At 35.4% G+C, this 22,285-nt stretch overlaps 5 protein-coding genes across 7 annotated transcripts; 2 read left to right on the forward strand and 3 right to left on the reverse strand.

The window, feature by feature from the left end:
* Window positions 1-1,231: 1,231 nt before the first annotated feature.
* LOC111805394 (uncharacterized) lies at window positions 1,232-4,675 on the reverse strand. Of its 3 annotated transcripts, none has more exons than XM_023690474.2 (2): window positions 4,522-4,675; window positions 1,232-2,978 (listed from the first exon to the last, which is right to left on the reverse strand). In XM_023690474.2, the coding sequence occupies exon 2, from the start codon at window positions 2,711-2,713 to the stop codon at window positions 1,472-1,474; it is 1,242 nt and encodes a 413-aa protein (XP_023546242.2). In that variant the 5' UTR covers window positions 2,714-2,978; window positions 4,522-4,675; the 3' UTR covers window positions 1,232-1,471. The 3 variants fall into 3 exon arrangements, with proteins under 3 accessions (XP_023546242.2, XP_086974886.1, XP_023546251.2); XM_087118760.1 differs by having other exon boundaries at window positions 1,232-3,098; window positions 4,522-4,670; XM_023690483.2 differs by having other exon boundaries at window positions 4,517-4,664.
* Window positions 4,676-7,121: 2,446 nt separating this feature from the next.
* On the forward strand, window positions 7,122-10,277 carry LOC111802567 (elongation factor 1-gamma). The gene is made up of 8 exons (XM_023686985.2): window positions 7,122-7,230; window positions 7,362-7,412; window positions 8,070-8,219; window positions 8,324-8,384; window positions 8,498-8,547; window positions 8,661-8,762; window positions 9,093-9,579; window positions 9,709-10,277. The coding sequence occupies exons 2-8, from the start codon at window positions 7,404-7,406 to the stop codon at window positions 10,086-10,088; spliced, it is 1,239 nt and encodes a 412-aa protein (XP_023542753.1). The 5' UTR covers window positions 7,122-7,230; window positions 7,362-7,403; the 3' UTR covers window positions 10,089-10,277.
* A 1,046-nt stretch (window positions 10,278-11,323) lies between these two features.
* On the forward strand, window positions 11,324-14,205 carry LOC111788303 (uncharacterized). The gene is made up of 3 exons (XM_087126854.1): window positions 11,324-11,605; window positions 12,484-12,752; window positions 13,970-14,205. Exons 1-2 carry the CDS (start codon window positions 11,530-11,532, stop codon window positions 12,717-12,719), a joined length of 312 nt encoding a protein of 103 aa, XP_086982980.1. The 5' UTR covers window positions 11,324-11,529; the 3' UTR covers window positions 12,720-12,752; window positions 13,970-14,205.
* Window positions 14,206-14,755: 550 nt separating this feature from the next.
* On the reverse strand, window positions 14,756-18,713 carry LOC111809918 (KH domain-containing protein At1g09660/At1g09670). Its single transcript, XM_023696394.2, has 8 exons — window positions 18,407-18,713; window positions 18,179-18,289; window positions 17,869-17,954; window positions 16,585-16,724; window positions 16,087-16,221; window positions 15,882-15,998; window positions 15,340-15,483; window positions 14,756-15,269 (listed from the first exon to the last, which is right to left on the reverse strand). The coding sequence occupies exons 2-8, from the start codon at window positions 18,280-18,282 to the stop codon at window positions 15,123-15,125; spliced, it is 873 nt and encodes a 290-aa protein (XP_023552162.1). The 5' UTR covers window positions 18,283-18,289; window positions 18,407-18,713; the 3' UTR covers window positions 14,756-15,122.
* A 1,112-nt stretch (window positions 18,714-19,825) lies between these two features.
* LOC111781246 (ras-related protein RABA2a) lies at window positions 19,826-21,907 on the reverse strand. The gene is made up of 2 exons (XM_023661733.2): window positions 21,556-21,907; window positions 19,826-20,604 (listed from the first exon to the last, which is right to left on the reverse strand). The coding sequence occupies exons 1-2, from the start codon at window positions 21,718-21,720 to the stop codon at window positions 20,119-20,121; spliced, it is 651 nt and encodes a 216-aa protein (XP_023517501.2). The 5' UTR covers window positions 21,721-21,907; the 3' UTR covers window positions 19,826-20,118.
* Window positions 21,908-22,285: the final 378 nt, after the last annotated feature.

A 22,285-nucleotide genomic window follows, 5' to 3' on the forward strand; every position in this document is an offset into this window, starting at 1 on the left:
AATGGTATTTTTTATTTTGAATTTATTAAATAAAATATTAAAAAAAATATTTAATTTTGCATTAGGTACCTAGACAGACAAAGATACCATATTCATTTTAAAACTTATTTATATTCAAAATAATATAAAATATTATTTTGAATTTAGCCATTTTAAAATAGTCTTATTTTATTTTTAATTTAACCTTTTTGAAAAACTATGAAATTTGCAAAATATTAATTGTTTCCAATTTTAAATTATCACCTATTGGACTAGATTTGAAAAATTATTACTACTATCTTAAAATTTCGGATTAACTCGGTTGGTCACCCGATCTGAATAGAATGCACAACTCAACTACTCTATTTTCAAATTTGGTTGTTTTTTTAATCCATTTTAAGTTTTAAAACCAGCTTATTATTAAATAAGACCCAAGTTATTATCAAAAACAAGTTAACAAATCGATAAGCTGATGTTTATTGTCGAAGTTGTTCCATTAGAAAAAGATTATAATTTTTTTAACCTAAAATAAACATCTTTCAATATTTTAAAGGTAATTAAATAAAATAATCACAAATATGGTTATTTCTTAAAAAAAGATACTAAGTTGCAAAATTATAATCCACCAATATTTAAATTAAGTAATAATAAGCAATATAATTATAGTCAATGTTTAGGTTAAAACATAAGTCAAATAAATATCAAATTAAATGGTCAGGTAATAATTATCAACTGAATTGCTGTTAAATAACTAAGAAGAATTAATTTCTGTAAAAGAAAAAAAAAACCTTCAGAAAATATTTGAAATTTATTTATTTTTAAATGTAGTTTTAAACACTCATAAAAATACCTTCAAAATAGATTATTTGATGAAAGATATTAACCAACAATGTTTTTATATTTTCAATATATCCATACATTAAATTTAAAATTTTAAAATGCACATTTACATTAAAAAATGTATATTTACGTTACAAACATATTAAAATTTTGTTATAATAATAAAAAAATTATATGAATATTATAAAATAATGATTAGGCAAATTTTGTAACATCAATCATGTTCATAAATGATAATGATCATAATTCACTCAATATTGAAACACACACTAAAAAATACTGAAGTTGGATGGGGCTTAGAGGCAAATGCTGCAAATGAATACATAAATTTTGAAGGTTATTTTTTTTCTCCTTTTTTCTTTTGGTCTTTTAGAAGAGTGAATCAGGAGGAAAATTGTTTGAGATCTCCACAAAGCGAATTCATCCATGTCTAAAATTTCACAGGAAAAAAATAAAAACAAGCCAAAAATTAAAAAAAAAAATCCTTATTGAAGAAGCTAAACCCTTTGGTTTCTTTATACAATCAGTTTTTTTTTTTTTTTTTTTTTTTTCCTTCATTGCAAAATTGACAAATACTCGGTTTCTCATCACAAGCTTTCAACCACCACCATCAATAGCTACTCTGCCACAACCTCAGCCATAAGGTGCTTTCTCAGGCAGAGCGCATGGGCCAACCGAGCAGCGGAGGTGATCCTAACGGGGATGCCTCTCGGCTGGGAGAGAAAAGGCTAAGCTCCACAAAAGTTGCTGACCCCATACCAGCAGAAGATTCATCCTTTTGAAATGTTCTAAAAGAGATGGACCCCCGCTTGGTCGAGGAGGCATCGGAGTTTCTGGGTGGGCTCATTTGGGAGGAACTATCATCAAGATGGGGCTGGTTAGCCTCCCTATCATCAAGATGGAGCTGGTTTGAAATGAGAGAGATACCATCATTGTGATCATCGCTCAACCTTCTCCTCGCCTCCAAATCCTGTAAGTTGCCCACGGCCAATGAATCCGCCGCTGGAAGGTACACAAGCACGCATATACACACCCCAGCACAACATAAAAGTACAAGAAAGGCTGAGAAAGTGAGAGCTTCGAATAAAAACCGCTCTGGTTTCCGAAAAACAGAAAAACCGAGTAATATAACCCTTAATGGGAGGAATCCTGAAACTGAGAATATCAATGTGTAAACTCTCCTCTGCAAGTTCTTATTGATGACCAATTTCAAAATCTGTCTCCCAAGCCAAAACAAGTAGGTGGTTAGGATGGTGGCAAAAGAGCCAAGGAGGATAGTACTCAGTAAAGGGTAAGTACAGAGAGCAATGTCCCGAGCACCTTTCGAACTAGATGAAGTAACAATGGTGGCTGCACTAGTAAAATATTTCGGCAGTTTTTGACCGTATTTGCTATTGTTGTTTAGCCGGGGTCCAATAAGTATAACAACTATCTGAAGAACAAACACAGGGAAGCAGTAGAGAAAAATATACCCAGCTGTTTTCCTGTTCCATTTGCGGCTGAGAATTCCCGACTCCATATTCTGAAGGGGCCCTCGAAGCAAAAACAAGAGAGTGAGGAATATGCAAGGTTCTGCGAACCCGAGGTTCGAAATAATGTAACATTTGCAGACAGTTTCCTGCCATTTCAAGTCGTGCAACAATCGTCCCTCCTCCCGCAAGAAACTTAGCCGACTAATTTCACCAAGACCCCACCAGATCACAAACAAGATGAATGTAATTCGAATTATCCAAGGACCACTGAAGTAACTGAGTTGAATGCAACCTTCACTATGAATGCGAGATCGGAAGTAGCAAGAGTAAATGATGCACAATAAACCGAGAAGAACCAATAGGGCCACTAAACAAATCGTCACCACACCGAATGCATCGGCAGCAAATCTCGTCAGGAGCATTACTCGATGCACAGATTCCACGCATACTCTCTGCCAGCATGGATACTAAGGACCTCTTATCGTTATTAGCTTTCCTCCCACTTCTAAGGAGAACATATACAGAGCGAACCAGACTGGAAGATTTCCATAGAACTCAAATAAAGCACTAACTTCTGTAGGATATGCTAGAGCAACAACATTTGAAACAGCAGTCATGAAGAACAATAACCATGTTCACAACCAACGTATTCAAGTTGCTCTAGGCACAACAATCCATCTCGAACATCTGCACCGGAGTGGGAAAAAGTAAGAACTGAGAAGCACCAGCATAAGAAGATTGAATCCAAGAAACAAAGAACAATTGGATTGTAGCTATCAAAAAGGATAACTCGTATCATTGATATCACTGATATGATAGAGGAAGGGTATCAGTATTTGCCAAACAAATCAAAGATAAACTACAGATTCTAGCTGCTTCAATCATTCCAAACGGGAAAAAATATTATCAACTTTAAGTATACTTGAGAAGGAGAAATGATTGGCGTGAATTCTTTTCGAAGTAACAGAGGAATTAAGTTATACCATTCATTAGTGTATAAGCCAAAATGAAAGAACATTGCCAGCTTCTCAAGTAAACAGATGGTACGAATGGTAAAGAAACTAACAAATTTAGATAGGAAGCATTGAATTATAATTGATGCAGTCTTGTTTCTTTGTCGTCTATGTGTTGTTTGTAGGGGATTTGCAGGAGATAAATAGAACTTTTAGGGAAGTCAAAAGATCTTGGAGAAGTTTTGGGAAATTTTTAGGTTCAATGCCCCTTTGTAATTATGAGTTTGGTTGATCATCTTGGATAGGATTCTGTTTCTAACAAAACAATAATAATGATAAATCAAATTTCAAGCACAAATATTCAATTTTCTGATGACTTCCATATTGATGTAGCCAGAGATTGGGATCCTCAATCCTGTAAAAGTTCTGCTACCTTGTTTTGGTAGCACTTGTTTAGGTAGAATAAGATTTTTAGCTTTCAATTCCGTGCTACACTTAAAATAGTATTCTTACATAACTCCAGTTAAGGGTGGATTTACAATCTACAATGTAAAGTTTGTAAAACTTATGGGGGCACCCAGTAATCGATTATCTTTTTAAAAATGAAGTTTGCATTAGTAAAAATAATTCTATAAAAATGAAGAAAAATTACAACAAAACGTTCAAACCAAACTAAATAATCGCAACTTAGGAAAAATCTGAAACAAATTTTCATTCTGAGCAAAACACCCTCCGTATTGTAACCAGCATTGTCGGTCATAGTAGTATATCAACGACACCTCCTAGTTCGAAATTCAAAACAAGACACAAAAGCAGGGTTTAACTCAACATTGAAAACCAAATCCTCCGGAAAACAAAACGTAAACGGAACGTTAAGAAATCCTCACTTATGCGAGCTTAATCTGCTAAACCCTTAATAAGCCACAATTGAAAAATGCAGTCACTACAAATCCCTCCCCAACAAAAATCATACAACAAATGCACCAGAACAGATAAAGAAACGCAAAGCCAATACAACCCTAACAAAATCATCTTGCGCCAAAAAGAAAACCAAATAAAAAGAAATCGAAGTAAACCAAACCAGGAATGCGCCAAACACGAATTCAAAGGAAAATCAAAATTTAAAAAAAAAAAATAGAGAAAAATTAAGATGAACAATGAAAAACAGATGCGCAGAAACAAATTGAGTACAAAAACGAACGCGATATCAAGTGATTTAAGAAGGCAAAGGAAATGCTAACGTAATCAAACGAAAAGCAGATCAATCGGAACCTTACAGCGGGGGGATTCTTGATCTAGCATGCAGAAAGGGGGGTTAGGAAGAATCGCAGAAGGAACCAGAGAACCCTAATCCGCAGAGGGAGAGAGAGAAGATGAATGCCAGACAGAGAGAGAAGAGCGGGACAAAGGGAACGTAGTTAGGGGAATGGGTGAGTGGGACTTTGTTGGTGACAGGCTGTCTCCAGCTGCGCGTCGGAGACTCAAGCTTCGGACGAGAATTTTGGCTCGGTTTTTCCGAGCCTACGTGGATGTTGTCGTGGCGGCGTGCGACTCCTTTCTTTCGTGGTTGCTTGGCTATGGGTTTAACATACGCCCTCTTCCGGTTTAGAAAATGCCCTGCCCTGGATTCATTATGCTTCCATATACCTTGGATTCCAAATAGCCCCCACAAAGATGCTCTTATTTATTTATTTATTTATTTTTATTTTATTGCACATGACTAATAGCATTTGTAAGGGTTTTTAAATAAAAATATTCCAAATATTTTTTTTTTTTTTTTTGTAAGGCTTTTTAAAATTATTCATATTTTTATTTCGAATTTGTTCTGAATTTTATTGTACCTTAGGTTTATCACCTTGATCTAAAATTATTCATAACTTTAGCTCTCCCCTAATTGAAATTGTGATTTTACTTATAAGATGAACGTACGGAGCCCAATTTGAGAGTATAATCTTCTCGTAATTATCTTTTTTTAAGAAAAGAACTTTTCATCTAACCTCGATGGGTTCATTTTTTATCAATCTAACTCTAATGGGCTGGTTTTTAAATTTGTCTTAAATAACTCATTATGTCTTAACATTCTCAGACAAAATTATGGTTCTTTTAGTTTTTAGTGCTTCACGGTAGACTTTGGATTATCTTTACGATCGTTCATCAAACTCCATAAAGATAACTCTAAGTTTCTATAGGTAGACAAGTTGTAGACCTCTCGTGTATTCTTAAATAGAGTTTTGGTCTTTCTTAGATTTAATTATTCTAGGGATTTCCAAATTATTCTTAGAATAACTCATATGTCTTGCATTCGGCAAACTTGTGTGCCTTTTTAAGCTTACATGCTCCATAATAGGCCTAGTGTCATCCGTACAATGAGTTTGTCAAATCATATAGGGATGACTCGAGGTTTTCATAGGTAAAAAGGCTTTAGGCTCAAGGTATTCCACAAAATGACTCGTCGTCTTGCATTTAGGTAGAGTTGTGAGCTTGTTTAGACTTGTGTGCTCCAAGGTAAGCTTTTGGATTATATTTAGGATCAACTGACAAACTCGGTAGAGATGACTTTAGGATTTTCGTATGTTTAAGAATCTCCTCAAAAAAAAAAAAAAAATAGTATCAATTTGTTGGATATAATCTTTGATGATTTTCGAGATGTTGTGCCTCTTGATTCATTGGTTATGATGCATTTTCTATGATTCTCATAATGTGTGGGTGACCATATGTCGATAGGATCGTAGACTCAGTCTCACCCATTTTTGTCCTCGGAAAGTCCTTTGTTTTATAATGAATGACTTTCGTGTCTTATGGGTGTCACACAACCATGGACTCAACCTCGATCTTTGCAAGCTTTAGATTGAAAAGCTTTCATTTATACTTAAAAGAACTCGTATTAGACACATTAAATATAAAAATATATTTGAAATTTGATTGAAATTCAAATAAATTGAATAGAGGGAAACTTATAATATTTGGTGACCTAGCCATAGAGAGCCACCGACCAAAACCTCAATGAATGGTGACCGTAACTAAAACGATCCTAAAGTAACAAAAAAATTTTGTCGGATAAGTTTTTAATTGGGCTACCACTCGGTTTGTTCTTCCACTAATGTCATTCAAAAAATCAGAAAGAAGTGTGATGATTTAAGTAGTCCCAACATATGTATTCAATGACTAAAGTTATGCTAGCTTATTGTAGACCGGTATCTCTTCTTTTTGGTTAAGGATCTAAGTTTTTTTTTTTTTTGGATAGTCTTTATATGCAACTCGCTCCATAAAAAGGCAAAATTCTCGTCGTGGTGAAAGAGTACATATAATTCTGTCTTTATAACAAAACCACATAGTAGAGTTAATGCGAGGATCAGTGGGGGTGCATTATTTGATCAACTAAATTGATACTCTATTAAAATATGTTATTTAATTTTAGCAAACATTTCCTATAGGTTTATATAAATAAGACCCTCGAAGTCGAGTCAAACCTAAATCCCCACACATTTCCTCTTGAGAAAATTGAAGAATTTTCTTAGTTTTCACGGTTCTCCGTGGATTTCTTTCAAAAGATTTCAAAATATTTTAAAATTATCGATAAAGTAGAAAATAATTAAAATATCAAATGAAAAGTTGACATGTCTAAATGTCATTATTTTAAATTCAATCAAACGTTTTATATCACTTAATATATCGTTTTATATGTTTCGTGGAGATTTGTTAGGATAATATTTGAAAGAATTTATGTTACAAGATTAAATTTGAAATGCTTTAAAAAAAAAAAAAAAAAAAAAAAACTTTTGAAAGGAGGGTGGGTGATGCTGCCATGTATGATATTTATTTTATTATTATTATTATTATTATTTAGAACAAAATTAGGCTGGGTGTGTCGGGCCATGGAGCCCAAAGACGAATACCCGATCCAGAAACACCTTTAAAACCCTAGTTTTTGCTCATTATAACACACCTCCCGCAGCAGGCTTACTCTTGCTATCGCTCGCCCCCAGGTCTCTCTCTCAACTTCATCACTTGTTTCTTTAGTTGATCTTGTCTATTTCATCAGAATTCAATCACAAATCGATTGAATTGTATCTGTATTTCTTTCTGTAACTAACCGCTACGTTTGTTGTTTGCTCAGATCTGTATTCTTTGAGCGAAACGTTTTTTCTACAGCGAAGCGATGGCTCTGGTGAGTCTCTCGTTACTTCTGATATTTTATACGAATTGGTTCCAGAACGTGGGAATTTATCTTGGATTATTTTGGATCTGACGTGTTGCCGTTTGGTTTGATTGATGGGTTTTATGGAAAAATGGAAACTGTAATTGGATAGTTCTAGCGTAGGGTTCATGTTTTATTCCGCTTTTCAACTCTGGTTTGAATTTTCTGATCTTATTTTTGGACCATGCTATTTTGATAGTAATACTCTTTTGTGTCCGAATCACTACCGTGCGCTGTTTACTCCTGAAATTGGATAGTGTCTCATGTTGACATATGTCATTGCATAAAAAGTGTTGAACGATTGCTGAACTAGTTGCTTTTTTTTACATTATTGACGATTGAGGATTGCTTTTCCGTTTTTTTTTTGCAAGTTCAATCTTATTGTTCTTGGGGTTTCTATTGATTGAGATTTCTTAAAATATTCCAAACTTAGTACTCCCACCCGTTCAAAGAAGTTTATCATGCCAAAGCCTAACGCGTTATTGTCTAATTACACACCAATGAAGTTTATTGTGTGCTTACTCCTTGGTTTCAGTTATTAATGAATTCATTGAAATTGGATTTTGTCATTTTTCAGTTGATAATCGTTTGACATGTTATTGATGTATATACGTGTTCATTTTGCAGGTTCTGTACTCCTGGAACACTAACAAAAATGCTTACAAAGCTCTTATAGTTGCAGAATACAATGGTGTCAAGGTTGACCTTGCCCCAGGTTTTACCATGGGCGTAACCAATAAGTCTCCTGAGTTTCTCAAAATGAATCCTATTGGGAAGGTAAACAAATATCTTGCTCTTGGTCTGGTGATCTGTTCGTGTTAGAGATTGTAGTTCTTTATTCTAGCTCTTTGCTTAAAAAATAATGGATCTTAATGTTTCAGGTTCCTGTGCTTGAAACACCCGAAGGTGGTATCTTTGAGAGCAATGCCATAGCTCGCTATGGTAATTATTGTTATGCTTTCTCCATGGGAGTGACTTAATAACTATGCACACGAGTTAAGCGGAATTATTCCTCTTCTTTTGTTTTATGGATTTTTTTTTTCTTGTTGCTACAGTTGCTCGCTTGAAGGACTGTGGTTTATTTGGTTCTTCTCCAATTGAATATGTAAGATCCTTTGTTCTTATTCTTTGTTGGTTTTGATTATTCTCCTTTTCTTTTCTTTAATTAGAATGAAGTTGTTTGCTTTTATTAAACCTTTTCACTCTATTTGTTTTCAGGGACATGTTGAACAATGGATTGACTTTGCCACACTTGAAATTGATGTTCATATTGGTGCTTTAGCAGGGCCTAGATATGGATATCGTGCTTACCATGCTGCTGTAAGTTAGTTTCTCTTTTATATCTAATCGAGTGAGTTTTTCTTACAATGTGGCTGAATTATTGATAACGTTTTCTGTGCGAATTCTTATTCAAATTTGAATTTTTTCTTCTTGTATTCTTCACTTGTGTCGTGGGTAGTAATAGAAAATGAAAAGTGGATTGAGTAATTGGTCTTTTTGGTTTTCAATTTCACTCTTTTCCATTTTTTTCTTTCCTTCCTGAGTCCTATATTTCATGTATGAGTGATTTTTTTTTTGGTTACCTACGAATGACTTTGCCTTCTTATTTCTCTGGCACATGACACCGTGCATTTTATTTTCATCATAAAGGTTGAAGAAGCTGCAAACGCTGCCCTAAAACGCTCTTTTGCTGCTCTGAACTCTTACCTTGCTTCAAACACATACCTTGTTGGACATTCTGTGACACTGGCTGATATCATTGTAACATGCAATTTGTATTGGGGAATCTCTTTTCTGTTGACTAAAAGCTTTACTTCTGAGTTCCCTCACGTCGAGAGGTACTTCTGGACAATGGTCAATCAACCAAATTTCAAGAAGATTATTGGTGAGTTTAAGCAGACAGAAACTGTTCCACCAGTGAAAACACCGGGAGAGGCTGCAGCAGCTGCCAAGCCAAAGGCTGAGCCTAAGAAGGAAGAGAAGCCCAAAGCAGCAGCACCTGCAGAGGAAGAGGATGCACCAAAGCCCAAGGCCAAAAATCCTCTTGACCTCCTTCCTCCCAGTAAGATGATTTTGGATGAGTGGAAACGTCTCTACTCGAACACAAAAACTAACTTCCGTGAGGTTGCAATCAAAGGTATGGCCATTCTTAAGCCCCATCTGTTTCATTATGTTTCTTGAGAAGTTAAGAATCAATAACTTTTTTCCCCTTGAAGGAATTGTATAATTGAAGTCTTCTATGTTCATTTGTCTACACGTGATGCAGGATTCTGGGACATGTACGATCCTGAAGGGTACTCCCTTTGGTTCTGTGATTACAAGTACAATGACGAGAACACAGTTTCCTTTGTGACTTTGAACAAAGTCAGCGGATTTCTCCAGAGAATGGATCTTGCTCGTAAATATGCCTTTGGAAAGATGCTTGTGATCGGATCAGAGGCACCCTTCAAGGTGAAGGGGCTATGGCTTTTCCGTGGGCAAGAAATCCCACAATTTGTTATGGACGAGTGCTATGACATGGAGCTGTACGAGTGGAAGAAGGTCGATATCTCCGATGAAGCCCAGAAGGAGAGAGTTAACCAAATGATTGAAGATCAGGAACCATTTGAGGGAGAGGCTCTCTTGGATGCCAAATGCTTCAAGTGAGAAATAGACAGAACATCATTTGTTGTTGGGCTAGAGGACTGACTTGGGAGGAAGGTTTCTGTGGACTTTTTGGGTCGATTTTGTTTTCTGCCGTCTTTTGAAGTAGATTTTGTCTTTTATTTATTATCTGAGGCAAACTGAACACACCCTTCTTTGATTTTCTATTTAAATTTCAAGCCATTTAGCTTAGCCAGTGCTGTTATGATTTATAAAATCCACTTTCCTCCCTTTTTAGTTTATCCATTACGACTTAGCTTTTTTTTTCTTTTTAAGAAGCAAGATTGTCCAAATTTAATTTGAGCCTTTTAGTTTGGGCAATTTCTTGAATATCTAAATGAGTGCGCATGTATTTGGTTTTTTTTTTTTTCTCTCTGAGAAACAGACTTGCTTGATGTCCATTTTTGGTTTTTGTTGTTTTTAAAATTTGAATATGTTTCTAGAATTGGGGTTGGGTCTGTGTTGAATGTATTTAGTGTCCGACTTTGGTACTGTGTTGTGTATTCTTCAGCTGATCTCTTTTTTCTTCGGTGTAAATTTGGTGGCTGATTCTTGTCTTGTCCATTTGATTTTTTCAACGAGTTTTTTGAAATTTCCTCGATTATTTTGATTCTTCAGCCGCAAGATCTTCTCCAAATTTGGGTTTGGATCTTTGTTTTGCGTATTAAGTGGCTGATTTGGCTTTTTTCAGTGCTTTCTTTGGTGTAAATGCTGTTCTTCTCTGTCCATTTTGGCTTTATTCTGTGGTCTTCGCAGCCTCCTGACATCCCTTTTTGCTCCGTCCAAGTTCGATTCTACCATTGAACTTTTGTTAGCGCCCAAAACTTCAAACATAATTGATGTTAATTATTAGTTTTAAGGGTTTTATTATATTTTGATATAACTATTAGCAAGTTGCTTATTAAATTTATTTAGCTCTAAAAACTAAATTAATTTAAAGTTGAAATTCATTTCAATTGTATTCTACTACTCAAATCATACAAAACTGAAGATGGTTGAAATGAAGTTGCCAGACCATGTGGAGTATTCTTAAAAATTTACTATACACAACATTCAAACTTTACACAGTTATTATACATTTTTTTAAAACAATATTGAAGTCAATAATTCAACGTGGAATATTCGAATACCTATAAGCTTAAAAAAATGGACTTTCAACCGTCTAAAGTTTATAATTAAAAATCTCGAAGACGGCATTTATCCTGAGAATATCAATAAAATTAAAATCAATTTTGAAAATATACTCGTAAAATTTGAAGGAATTTTAATCAACCATCTTGGTTCTTCACTCTTCAGGTAACTTCCAACCGTGTAGCGTTAGCGTGGTTTTGCAGCTTTCAGCTTTCCCTTCAACTTCCATTTCTCTGCCGCGAGCGAGCGAGCGAGCGAGCGAGCGAGCGACAGAATTTGTTTTCGAGCTTGCCAGAAACAGATAGACACAGAGATGAGCGCAAATTTGAGTCGCAGATCGTCTGATTTTATTTCGTTTTCGGCTTTGCTTTCTCTACTATTCGTCTCCGGTACTTTCTTCAGATCTCTCTTTCTTGTCCTTTCTGTTAATTTATACTTTGCTTAATTCAATTTTTATTTAGTTTCTATGATCCGTTCTTTGATTTTATGCAAATTCTCGTTTCCTTGTTTTTGCTTGTTCTGTTACTGGAAGCGGTTGAGGTGAACCGAATTGAGAGGGACGCAATTGACTTTGGAAGCCTTTTCTTTTCATGAATTTGTATTCAGATCTCGTTTTTGTTTGATTTTCAATCTCCTTCCATGTTAACTAGTTGAAATCTTTGTTTGTTTATGTTTTCTTAGTTAAAATAATACTTACAGAACTTCATTGTTGTTTGAATGAAATTTGGTTGCTGTATTACGATCTAAGGGGATGTGTGAATCTCAATTTCGCAATGTATAAGCGAGCCAAGCAGATGCACGAAGTAGCAGTACTACTTAATCTGTGTGTCTATATATATATATATAAAGAATCCTTGTCGACATAAAAAACAACTTCTTGTACATGTTTTTATAGGTGTATGAAATTACAAAAACTGTACAAAAAAGCAGCCATGAAGTTTGTTCTTTCAGTGGCTACGCACAATTTTGCTAATTGAGAATGAAAATGAGGAGTTTCAGTTCACCTCTGGCTTCGTTGCTTATTTCCCTTCAAACCCGTACTCATTGTTCATTGCTGAGGGAGATGCAATCATGCATTAGTATTTTACCTGTGTATACTCCAAATCACATGGTTACTCTTATTTTTGTGCATTTTCCATGATCTTTTATCTTGAAATGAATTTTGCTGTCGAATGATAAATTTCTAGACATCAATTAGCCAATATTGAGACATGAATACTATCTTTTGTAGCTATCTCATAACACTTCTTTTGGTTGGCTGCTACAGCCCTTTCTGATGACTCCACTCCCAAAGATGGTATTAAATCTGGAAATCATCCATCCTCCAGAAGCAACACTAGCTCGATGATTGCAATCATCCTCCTTGGTCTTTTGGTAGTGGTGTTGTCATTTTTCCTTTTCAAGTTATGGAAAAAAAAGAGAAGAGAGGAGCAATATGCCCGACTTCTGAAATTGTTTGAAGAAGACGATGAGCTTGAAGTTGAGCTTGGTCTTCGGGATTGAAGGATATCTGAAATTTACTTCACTGAAGTTTGGGTATGTCTTTGAACTCGTCATCCTTTTATTTTTCACCTGAAATAGCTTTATACATATCTGATATGCTGGAGTGGTATTGTCATGTCTTTTAGATGATATGGTTTCTCATGATGAATTCAGTATTAGAAAATCCATCGAACGCCATATGTATGTTTCTATCCATGGCTGCATGACGAGTAATCATTTTTCTTCTCTAATTTATATCTCATTCAGTCTTTTTCTCTATGATGTTGCCATTAAGTTCTTATTATCCTTGGGAGTAACACACTAAATTATAGGAGATTCTCAGTTTTGCTTCTCCATTTCTTGGTTTTGGAACCATTTTACATCCTAAAAGGCTAAAAAGCTCTGTACATATCAACCAACTCCTACTTCCCCTATTTTCTCCTCGTTTCGATTTTTTTTCTTTGCCAACCCTTCATTGCAATGTTGACTCTTTCATCTTGACTTGAACTTACAAATTACAATTAAAAACTCTTAAACGGGAAGTGGAAAAGCCTGTCATGGTGTTTTAAAAGTAAATAGCTTCCTTAGAGACTATGCTTAAGGTGCTTCGTGGGGGCGAGACTATGTAAGACAACATTATATCTATATAAACTTTCAAGTACTATTCATAAAAGAATGTCTATTTTGAGCACTGCCCATAGGAAAGGTATGATGGGGAAGGCAACATGCTAGCACTGCCATTAGCATTGCAAGACGTTCTACCAATTAGTATCAGTAAAAATGAATCATAATTACAAAATAATAACTAGGAGCTGTTAAAATATTTTATGATACTCCCACGCATTCTAGAAAATACCATACAAGAACATTTCCCATAGAAGATGATATTGCAGCAAAAGCTACTCTAATTATTTACTTGTTCAGTGACTTTATGAATTGATGCACTGGCTGTTGTGTAGCTTGTCAGACCTTTTGAAGCTTTTAGACCTAATATATTCGCTTTTATGCTGTTCTTGCGATTACACTCTATACCCCGACTTGCTTGTTTGTTTTAGACTGTTCTTGCATCTGCATTCAATAGTGAGCTGTCATTTCTTTTTGGGGCCCTCACAAGTTAGGCAGTATATATCAAATGTTTTATCACACCTCAAATGTTCAAAAGGGGCACTTCTCTTGCTTTTGTCTCTCTTTTGTAAAAAAAGCTACATATAATTTTCAGATTCCTGTACCTTATAATTGACAATATTCCTTCATCTGAAATTCTATCACAGGCTTAGAAAACATTATCTTGGAATTGTTGCATGTCAAATGTCTAAAGATCATAAGACGGTAGTTTGCTGTAAGGTTAGTTTTATTTTATTTTTTTTCTTTTCTACAATTTTATGATGTATTAGTTTATCCAATTGAGGATAAAATGAGTGCTTATAGCATGTAAAATTGATGAGTTCAGATATGTAAAATTGATGTTATATAACGAGTTTATTAATGAAAGGGTTAAGTTCTCAAATATTTTGTTCTTTCACCGATGCATTTACCGTATGAACATATCAGCTGGCTCAAATATTGATCACATTCGTGTGTGTGCTATGATTCATTCTATTTCATCAAACTCATGTTAATAAATTATTAATTATGATAATTTTTTATATTAACATTTTTAACTTAAATAATTGTGATTGTTGGATAAACTTTTGAATTTTTTAAAATGGGAGGATCTACCAGTTACACAATTAAAATTTTAGGAGTTTTATTAAATATATAATTCAATTTGTATCAATTCTATAAATTAATTTTAATTTTTTAAAAAATTTGTTAATCATTAGACGAACTTCATTTAGTGACTAAATAAGCAAAATTTTCATTATTTATTTTAATATATTTTAATTAATTTCAAAGTTAATAAAGTTATAGGCTATGGGTTATACATATATATATATATATAGAAGAGATGCTGTTTCCAAGAAAGAGCATGGTGCATTCATAAATGGCTTCTCACTTCCTTCTGCTGTCACATTTAATTAACACGATTACCACCCGAAATTACATAAAATCACAAATTAAAGTCTAGAGCAATAACATTTAAATTTTAAGGAGTAAATAAACATATCCGTTAAAAGTTGTTGATGGAACTGCATTTGTAATTTAACCTAAATTAAATTACTACCTTAGGAAAAAAAAAATGAAAAAATGTTCAAATGGTGGAGGGGATTCTCCTTCCCTCCTATATTAAGGGGAAAAAAGTGGTGAGCCAATTAACATAGGCCTATCAGATTGAGCTGAGCAAAATCACCCAAACTCTTGACCATGTGAAGCCAGCAAAAGTTAACTTGCTATTCAATGATGAAACCAGCTTCCATGGTTTGAACAAAGCGTCGACGAAGCTCGTCATCTCTCGTCGATGCTGTCGGGAAGTCACTGTTCCTACTACCTCCCTGTCTTGGCCCGTTTGAGCCCCGTGGTGTTAAACGGAGACATGCTTGGGCTCATACTTGGACTTTCCTCCCTCAGGGTGCCATTTAGTAATGCCAATTCTCTTAGCTGTTGCTTCTTATATTGATCAAGCAATTCATCCTGGAATAACAAAAGCTCCATGAGAAAACAATGAGAGGATTTGTTGGTGATTGAGATGTTTTGTTCATACCACAGGCTTCAAAAGGCTTTCTAACACAGCCACTGCATGATCCAAGCGAGAGTTTATTGTATCCTCCGGGAATTCTGCCTCAACCAAGAGATGCAACGGCTCATTAAGATGCTCATACCCAGGCTTGTCCTTTAGCTTCTCTTCCTAAACCACAACATTCATATCCATTGCAAGTAATATCAAATCCTCCCATATCCATATTCCGAACATATATTAAAGACATAAATGAAAGGCTGACTACTCGAAATCTATGATCGAGCAGTTATCTCAAAGACGAGAGAGAGAGAACTCATAAGAGAAAGGAAGTAAAATATGTTGAAATATCATCACTAGCCAAGTAGGGTCAAACCCAATAATTGTATGAGTCCATTGTATATTTTCTACAAAGTGTTTTGTAATCTCTTTTCGATTAGTGTTAATAAAGAGTGCGAGTGTTACCCACAAAGAGTTGTGTTCAACAAAATATGTATATCACAGGTTAGAAAAGATTAACCACAAAAAAAAACGAGTATAATACAAACACCGAGTAGTTTTTTCAGTACCTCTAAAGCATCCTTGATAGAGCCCTTGCCTCTTATGTACACCCTACATTCTGTCAAGGCTTCAACTCTTTTCAAGGAGTTCCCACGCGGTCCGAGAAGTCGTCCAACGAAATTATACTGCCGTGATTTGAGCAAGAAACTACTAACATCAGAGAGGCAAAAGGTCAGTACAATCACCACCTAACATAAAAATATTTTAACTTACATTTGGATATTTGTCAACAGGTACATCAAGTCTAACGACTCTCTTAACTATCGGTGTCGTAGGAATTCCTTGAACCCTCGGCCATGCCATTGAATGAGCTTGAAGGGGCCCCAAACTGTGGACATGTCCACTTCCCTGCAGTAGAAGTATTTTATAACTAAATCACATGTGTAACTCACAAATACGAAGAACTACGAATTCTATTTTGAGAATGCTCGGGTCAGAACCAACGAGTACCGCTGTAGTAAGGACTAGGGACCTCTGGAGATACCCTACAAAGTTCAGGATTCAAGCCCAGATGAAATTTTAATAACTAGGTAGGCTATTGTCAAGCTTGGTTTTCCAATTTTTCAAAAATATTCTCATACCAAGAAATCACTGATTAAAGAGAAAACCTTCCTATTGAGTAACTAGCAAAAGTAAAAAGAAATAGATTAAGGACACTTGACGTTAAATATACGAAAAAATTTAAATCCAGTAGGATATTTATATATTTACCTCCATTTGCATTGGAGGCCAACCTTCCAAGTCCATTGGCCTTCCGTTCGATAGCTGGCCTAATGACCTGTAAGGGCTCCCGTGCTCAAATCTCTCATGATCCACGGAAGTTTGATTGAGGCCCGATAGACGTCTGATCTCTGCAACGATAGGTAATAACTTAAGGGGTGTTCATGCAACTGACTTAAGAAATACTCGTGTTTAAGCTGGTTACTGGCGAATTGCAGATAGTTGGCTTGTTACTCACAGAAAATTATCACCACATGCCTATTCATGTGGGGCAGAGGATCCAAAAAACCGTTAAGAACATGTCTTAGATGCATAAAATCATCCCAAGTTCGTTAACATCATTTTTTATGGGTCAAGACGTAGGAAAAATTGTAGTCGACTATGGTCTAATTAGTTACGAGTTGACAAAGTACTGAGTAAGGTAGGAAAATACATTTTTGCCTCCGTCCACATGGAGAAGATGACACTCTTGGAGATAATCTCAAGTACCTCAAGGTAAAATGGATTTCGAATTTTTTAGCAACCTTGAGCCAAACAACCACAAAGCTCTCTCTCCCGCAGCCACCACCGAACCTCTATTTACAACTGGTGGTTGCAAACGAACACAAAACTACTCTCCTAAACTACCTTATGAATGGCAAAGACTATACTACTCCATGCTACATGATCCATCATACTGGTGAATTTGGGGTGTCCCACATCAACTCGAGAAGGGAACGAGTGGCAGCAAGGACATTTGGCCTCAAAGAGAGGTGGATTGTGAGATCCCACATCGATTGGGGAGGAGAATGAAACATTCTTTATAAGGTGTGGAAACCTCTCCCTAGCAGACGTGTTTTAAAAATCTTGAGAGGAACCCGAAAGGGAAAGCCCAAAGAAGACAATATCTGCTAGCAGTAGGTTTGGGCCGTTACAGTGACAAATTCCATCATTTTGCTCGTTGGAGATTTGCTTCGCTAATAGCAAGTGACAATATCTCCTTCAACAATTGTTCTACCTGACCAAACATGATTAGCATCTTCTTCGCCATTATTGAGCTTGCTTGCTTTCGAGTCAACGAATTCCTGTCACCAACACCTTTCAGCATCTTAAATTTCCTTCTATAGAAAACCCACTTGAGCCTTAAGCTTTTCTTTCATCCAACAAGTTATTGCTTACATTGATGCTCTAATACCACTTGATAGGTACCCTTGATTCCACTAATGTCAGCATAAGAAATAAGAATAGATGTTTCAACAACAAAATGCAAAGTAGAGAGAGATCTTGCAAACCCACCCTGATTCAGAAGTCTGCTACAATGAGGCAAAACCTGCACGAAAGGACCCAATTTCTGTCTCTCTGACAGTAATTCAGCAAGATACCTGCCATTTTCACACAACACAAAATCACCATCACATACAACACATCACGTCCAAAAGCAACACAACTCCATACTCAGTAGCACAGACAAAGATTATCAAACCAACACAACATAATACAACACAATTAAAACAGGACGTTATACATGATGAATCAAACAAAGAAAGAATCAGAATGAATCAGCAGTAGATAAAGAAAAGCAAAAAAAATGAAGAAGAAAAATTACCTCTCCCGATCTAAGGGAATGGATGGAGTCCTGTGAGGAGATGCGTGGGCAGAAGGGGGAGGGTAATGGAAGTAACTCCCAGGTGGGGTTCTCTCCCCCATCATGCATAAACTAGAAAACAAAACAGAAAGAAACCCAGAAGTGGAGTTGGGTTAACAAGTCGAGAAGAAGAGTGATATTAGCGTTTGCAACAAAAAAGAGAGCGACCCAGATGGGGAAAGAGGCTACCTTCGCAGAAAGAGGGAAGAAGAAGATGAATCTGGGGCAGAGAGATACAGGGGAAGTCGGTTGAATGGGAAGGGGAAGAAAAGAAAAAGGGCTGTGGAGGAAGAACAAGAACAAAAACCAGAGGGAGATCGCGTAGTGGTGTGAGTGAATCTTAATTTTACAGTATATGTTTTGTTTTGATTTGTATGTGGTAGTTGGAATCAATGGGTCAGTGGTGGCATTGGCAATGGAGGAAGGAAGGAAGGAAGGAAGGAAGGGTGGGGAATGGGATTTTTGACAATATGGTGTGGTGCGGTGTGGTGTGGTGTGGTGGAGACTGGATGCGTCTTTTTCTACCCCAAACCAAAATCCTTACCTTTCTTTTCTCTCTCTCCCGAACTGTTTTTCTTATTTTACCATTTTACCCCTACCCTCACGTGGAACTGGACCCTACTTCCTGCCCGCATCTGACAATACCTTTTTCTTTGTTTCCTTCCTTATAAATATTATAGGTTTTGTTTCTAAATCTTCCATATTTGGGTTTATTTGTTTTTTTTTTTTTTAACTTTAAAATAATTTTCTGTATAATAATTTCTCTTAATTTTAAAAAAATATTGTTTCAAGGTAAATGGTTTCTAGTATTCTTTTGAAAAATTGTAAATTTATTAGACCCAATTATAAAATTCAATTTTATATTTAATATAATTAATTAGTTTTTAAAAATATAGTGTATGTATTGAATTTATTAGGCATTAACATTAATTTTTAAAGTATATTATCTAAACTTATAATTAACTTAAAAGTTAATCTTTCCTTTATTTAAATTCTATGGTTTAATAAGATGTTATAGTTTAATAGATAAAATATTAAAATAAAAGGGTAATTGTATTAACTTTCAAGGTTATTTCAATGGGTTAATAGATAAATACATAAAAGATGTATTTATGTTAGTTTTTATTACATTATTTAAAAAAAGAAAAAACAATCTAATATAATATCTATACAAAATTGAAGGTTTATTTAAAAATTTATAGATCGCATTACACAACATTTAACTAAAAAATTTTTAAAAAATAATAAATAAATGACTAATAACTCGTGATAATAACTTTTTTGTTTTCTTTAAGAGAGTGAAAACTAAATTTTTTGTTTTCTTTAAGAGAGTGAAAACGTCTGTTTGCATTTTAAAAACCTTAAAGAGAAGATACTAGCGGTAGACTTAGGTTGTTTAGAACAACTAACCTCTAAGTCGATTGCATGAGTGAATGCCGATTATGGTTAAACCATCCTCATTTTGAAATTATGAGTTGAGTTGTTTGGATGCTAAGAATGTTAACTGCATTGATACTCAAGTTTGTTAGAAAGAATATGGTCAATAGCCACTTTAAAATCAACAGTTCTTAAGAACAAAACTAGTTGGATACACATAAGCCCCACGGATATTAAAATAACACATTCACATTTGATTCTCCAACATAGAGATTCCATAAAAACAGACAAACTCTGAAATGAACCGCTCAATAGTGTTTCTGACATGAGATCTCAATGATCTCTTGAAAAAGAATCTAAGTAAAATATAAATTATATGAAAATTATACACCAACAAAATCCAAGCAAACAAGAATAACAGAATAGAGTTGGTAACTAGAAAGATATGCGTAAGCAGATGACCAAGAACAGAGGGAGAGAGAGAGAGGAGAGTTACAAAAAATTGTGGGGATATCTTTCTGAACTTAAGAAGAGGAGCAACAAGCCTTCTTTGAATTGGCCTCTGATTCACCAACCACAATGCTTTTTCCTTCCTTGATGTTAGCAGCAGCAGCAGGCTCATCCGAATTGAGGGACTTCTTACTGATTATACTATATATCTCTGAGAGAATGGTTTGGAAAGCCTTCTCCACGTTTGTTGCTTCAAGAGCAGAAGTTTCAATGAGTGACAGCCCTTCTTTCTCGGCGTAGCTCTGTGCGTCTTCTGTCGCCACTGCTCGGAGGTGTTTCAGATCGGTCTTGTTACCGATTAACATGATGACTATGTTGGAATCTGCATGGTCCCTAAGTTCCTTCAACCAACGGTTTACATTGTCGAATGTCATCGGTTTCGTTACATCGTATACTAGAAGGGCTCCGAGGGCACCCCTATAGTAAGCACTGGTTATTGCTCTGTAACGCTCTTGACCGGCTGTGTCCCATATCTGAGCTTTCACGGTTCTTCCCTCAACCTAATATAAAGTATGTAGCATTTCTTTTCTTGGTAACTTTGATAGTCAAAGCGCAATAGAAAAAGAAACAAGAGAACATTTTCTTTCAGTTCAACAAATGTGACACTAATATCACATAGCCATTTGAAGACGACATTGATCCAAGAAGTTCCAAAATCTATTATCAAAACATCTATATGTGTAACAGGACACAAACTAAATAAAAAATTCTATCTACCAGCCATAGTCCAAGAAACTGAGATTTAAATGACCTCATACTGCAGTGTAAATCAGGTGTTGCGGGTAGAAGAATTGTATATGATTCTTCATTGTTTAACAATTTGTAAAATGCTTGTCCTTTATAGAACACTCGAATGGTTTAAACTGTAAATTTGCATAATCAAAATTTGAATAAGAACTAAGATAATAATTGGATTACCAGAAAAGGAGTCGTTAATTCAGATTCATATTTGGCGTTAAGGTTTTGTGGGAAATTAATCGGCATAAAAACAACCAATCATGATCTGCAGATGTATCTCCATTAAAAGTTAGGATGAAATCTCTAGCCCATACCAGATCAGAATCTGAATAACTTCAATCAAAAGTTATAAACCTAAACAAATCCATAGACATTTTTCTCAATTCGTTGTCCTAATCCAAAGCAGTAAAAAGACGACCAATTTCCCGCATTCCCCTAAATTAAAACGAAAATTACCAGAACAACCAATTGAGAACGCAGATCCGCAAGCGAAGATGCACAATCTCAATTCAAATAAAAACCGCCAGTTTTAAACGACAAAAAAAAAAAAAAAAAAAAAAAATCAGATCATTACTTGAAGTACAACAAAAAATTCTCCAAAAAAAAAATCGCGTTCCCGCGAATTTTTACATAGATCGAGAATGTAAAGCACACAAACATACAACGAACGTAGATATAAATACCGAAATGAGAGAGAAAATTGAGAGAGAGACCTGAAGAGTACGAGTGGCGAATTCGACGCCAATGGTGGACTTGGACTCCAAACAAAACTCATTCCGAGTGAACCGGGAAAGAAGGTTGGATTTTCCAACGCCGGAATCGCCGATTAGCACAACTTTGAAGAGGTAATCGTAGTCATCGTCGGGTCTCCGGGCCATATTATCTCGGTGGTCTCTCTATCTCTCTCTCTCTCTCTCTCTCTCTGATTCCTGGTTCTGAAGATTTAGCTTTCCGAAATCTCGGAAAGCAAAATTGAAGAAATTGTCCCTCCCAAATCGGGTGCCCCACTTCGAAAATGTAGACAATACGGAGAGACAGCCGACTTCAAATACTGGGATTGGCACCAACTTGTATGCCCAAAACTACCCTTCTAGATATGGGCTTTTTCGACGAACCTCCCAACCCAACATTTTTTTTTCTCTTTTTCTAAATTTTAATCCAACAATGTGTTTTGAGTCAAAAATGAATTCTTTTTCCAGATGAATTCTTACCGTTTTATTTACTACAAATAGAACGGATATGTATATTTGGTATGTTGAATCAAATCTCGTTTGGTTTCTTGTTTCTAGAATTCCTTGATGACAACCGGATATGTATATTTGTTGCACCTATTTGTTTGTAATGGTTATACAAGTTTTGTTTTATAAGTCAAATGCTCTACCCTTTAGTTTGGGTTCCGTTATGAATTGATTTGGTTTATCTATTTTGTGTTTTGTCGATGGG

Source organism: Cucurbita pepo, chromosome 1 (assembly GCF_057944985.1).
Source record: "Cucurbita pepo subsp. pepo isolate OVF chromosome 1, ASM5794498v1, whole genome shotgun sequence".
Classification (NCBI taxonomy): domain Eukaryota; kingdom Viridiplantae; phylum Streptophyta; class Magnoliopsida; order Cucurbitales; family Cucurbitaceae; genus Cucurbita; species Cucurbita pepo.

Excerpts from the sequence above, each read along its gene's own strand:
- LOC111809918 (XM_023696394.2), bottom strand. The coding sequence starts at position 18,282 with ATGATGGGGGAGAGAACCCCACCTGGGAGTTACTTCCATTACCCTCCC. Across the intron at positions 17,955-18,178 it reads ATTCCCTTAGATCGGGAGAG|GTATCTTGCTGAATTACTGT; the intron begins GTAATTTTTCTT and ends TGAAAATGGCAG. Across the intron at positions 16,725-17,868 it reads TAGCAGACTTCTGAATCAGG|AGATCAGACGTCTATCGGGC; the intron begins GTGGGTTTGCAA and ends CTATCGTTGCAG.
- LOC111788303 (XM_087126854.1), top strand. The coding sequence starts at position 11,530 with ATGAGCGCAAATTTGAGTCGCAGATCGTCTGATTTTATTTCGTTTTCG. Across the intron at positions 11,606-12,483 it reads TTCTCTACTATTCGTCTCCG|CCCTTTCTGATGACTCCACT; the intron begins GTACTTTCTTCA and ends TGGCTGCTACAG.
- LOC111781246 (XM_023661733.2), bottom strand. The coding sequence starts at position 21,720 with ATGGCCCGGAGACCCGACGATGACTACGATTACCTCTTCAAAGTTGTG. Across the intron at positions 20,605-21,555 it reads TCGCCACTCGTACTCTTCAG|GTTGAGGGAAGAACCGTGAA; the intron begins GTCTCTCTCTCA and ends ACTTTATATTAG.
- LOC111802567 (XM_023686985.2), top strand. Across the intron at positions 8,385-8,497 it reads CAATGCCATAGCTCGCTATG|TTGCTCGCTTGAAGGACTGT; the intron begins GTAATTATTGTT and ends TTGTTGCTACAG. Across the intron at positions 8,763-9,092 it reads ATCGTGCTTACCATGCTGCT|GTTGAAGAAGCTGCAAACGC; the intron begins GTAAGTTAGTTT and ends TTCATCATAAAG.
- LOC111805394 (XM_023690474.2), bottom strand. The coding sequence starts at position 2,713 with ATGCTCCTGACGAGATTTGCTGCCGATGCATTCGGTGTGGTGACGATT.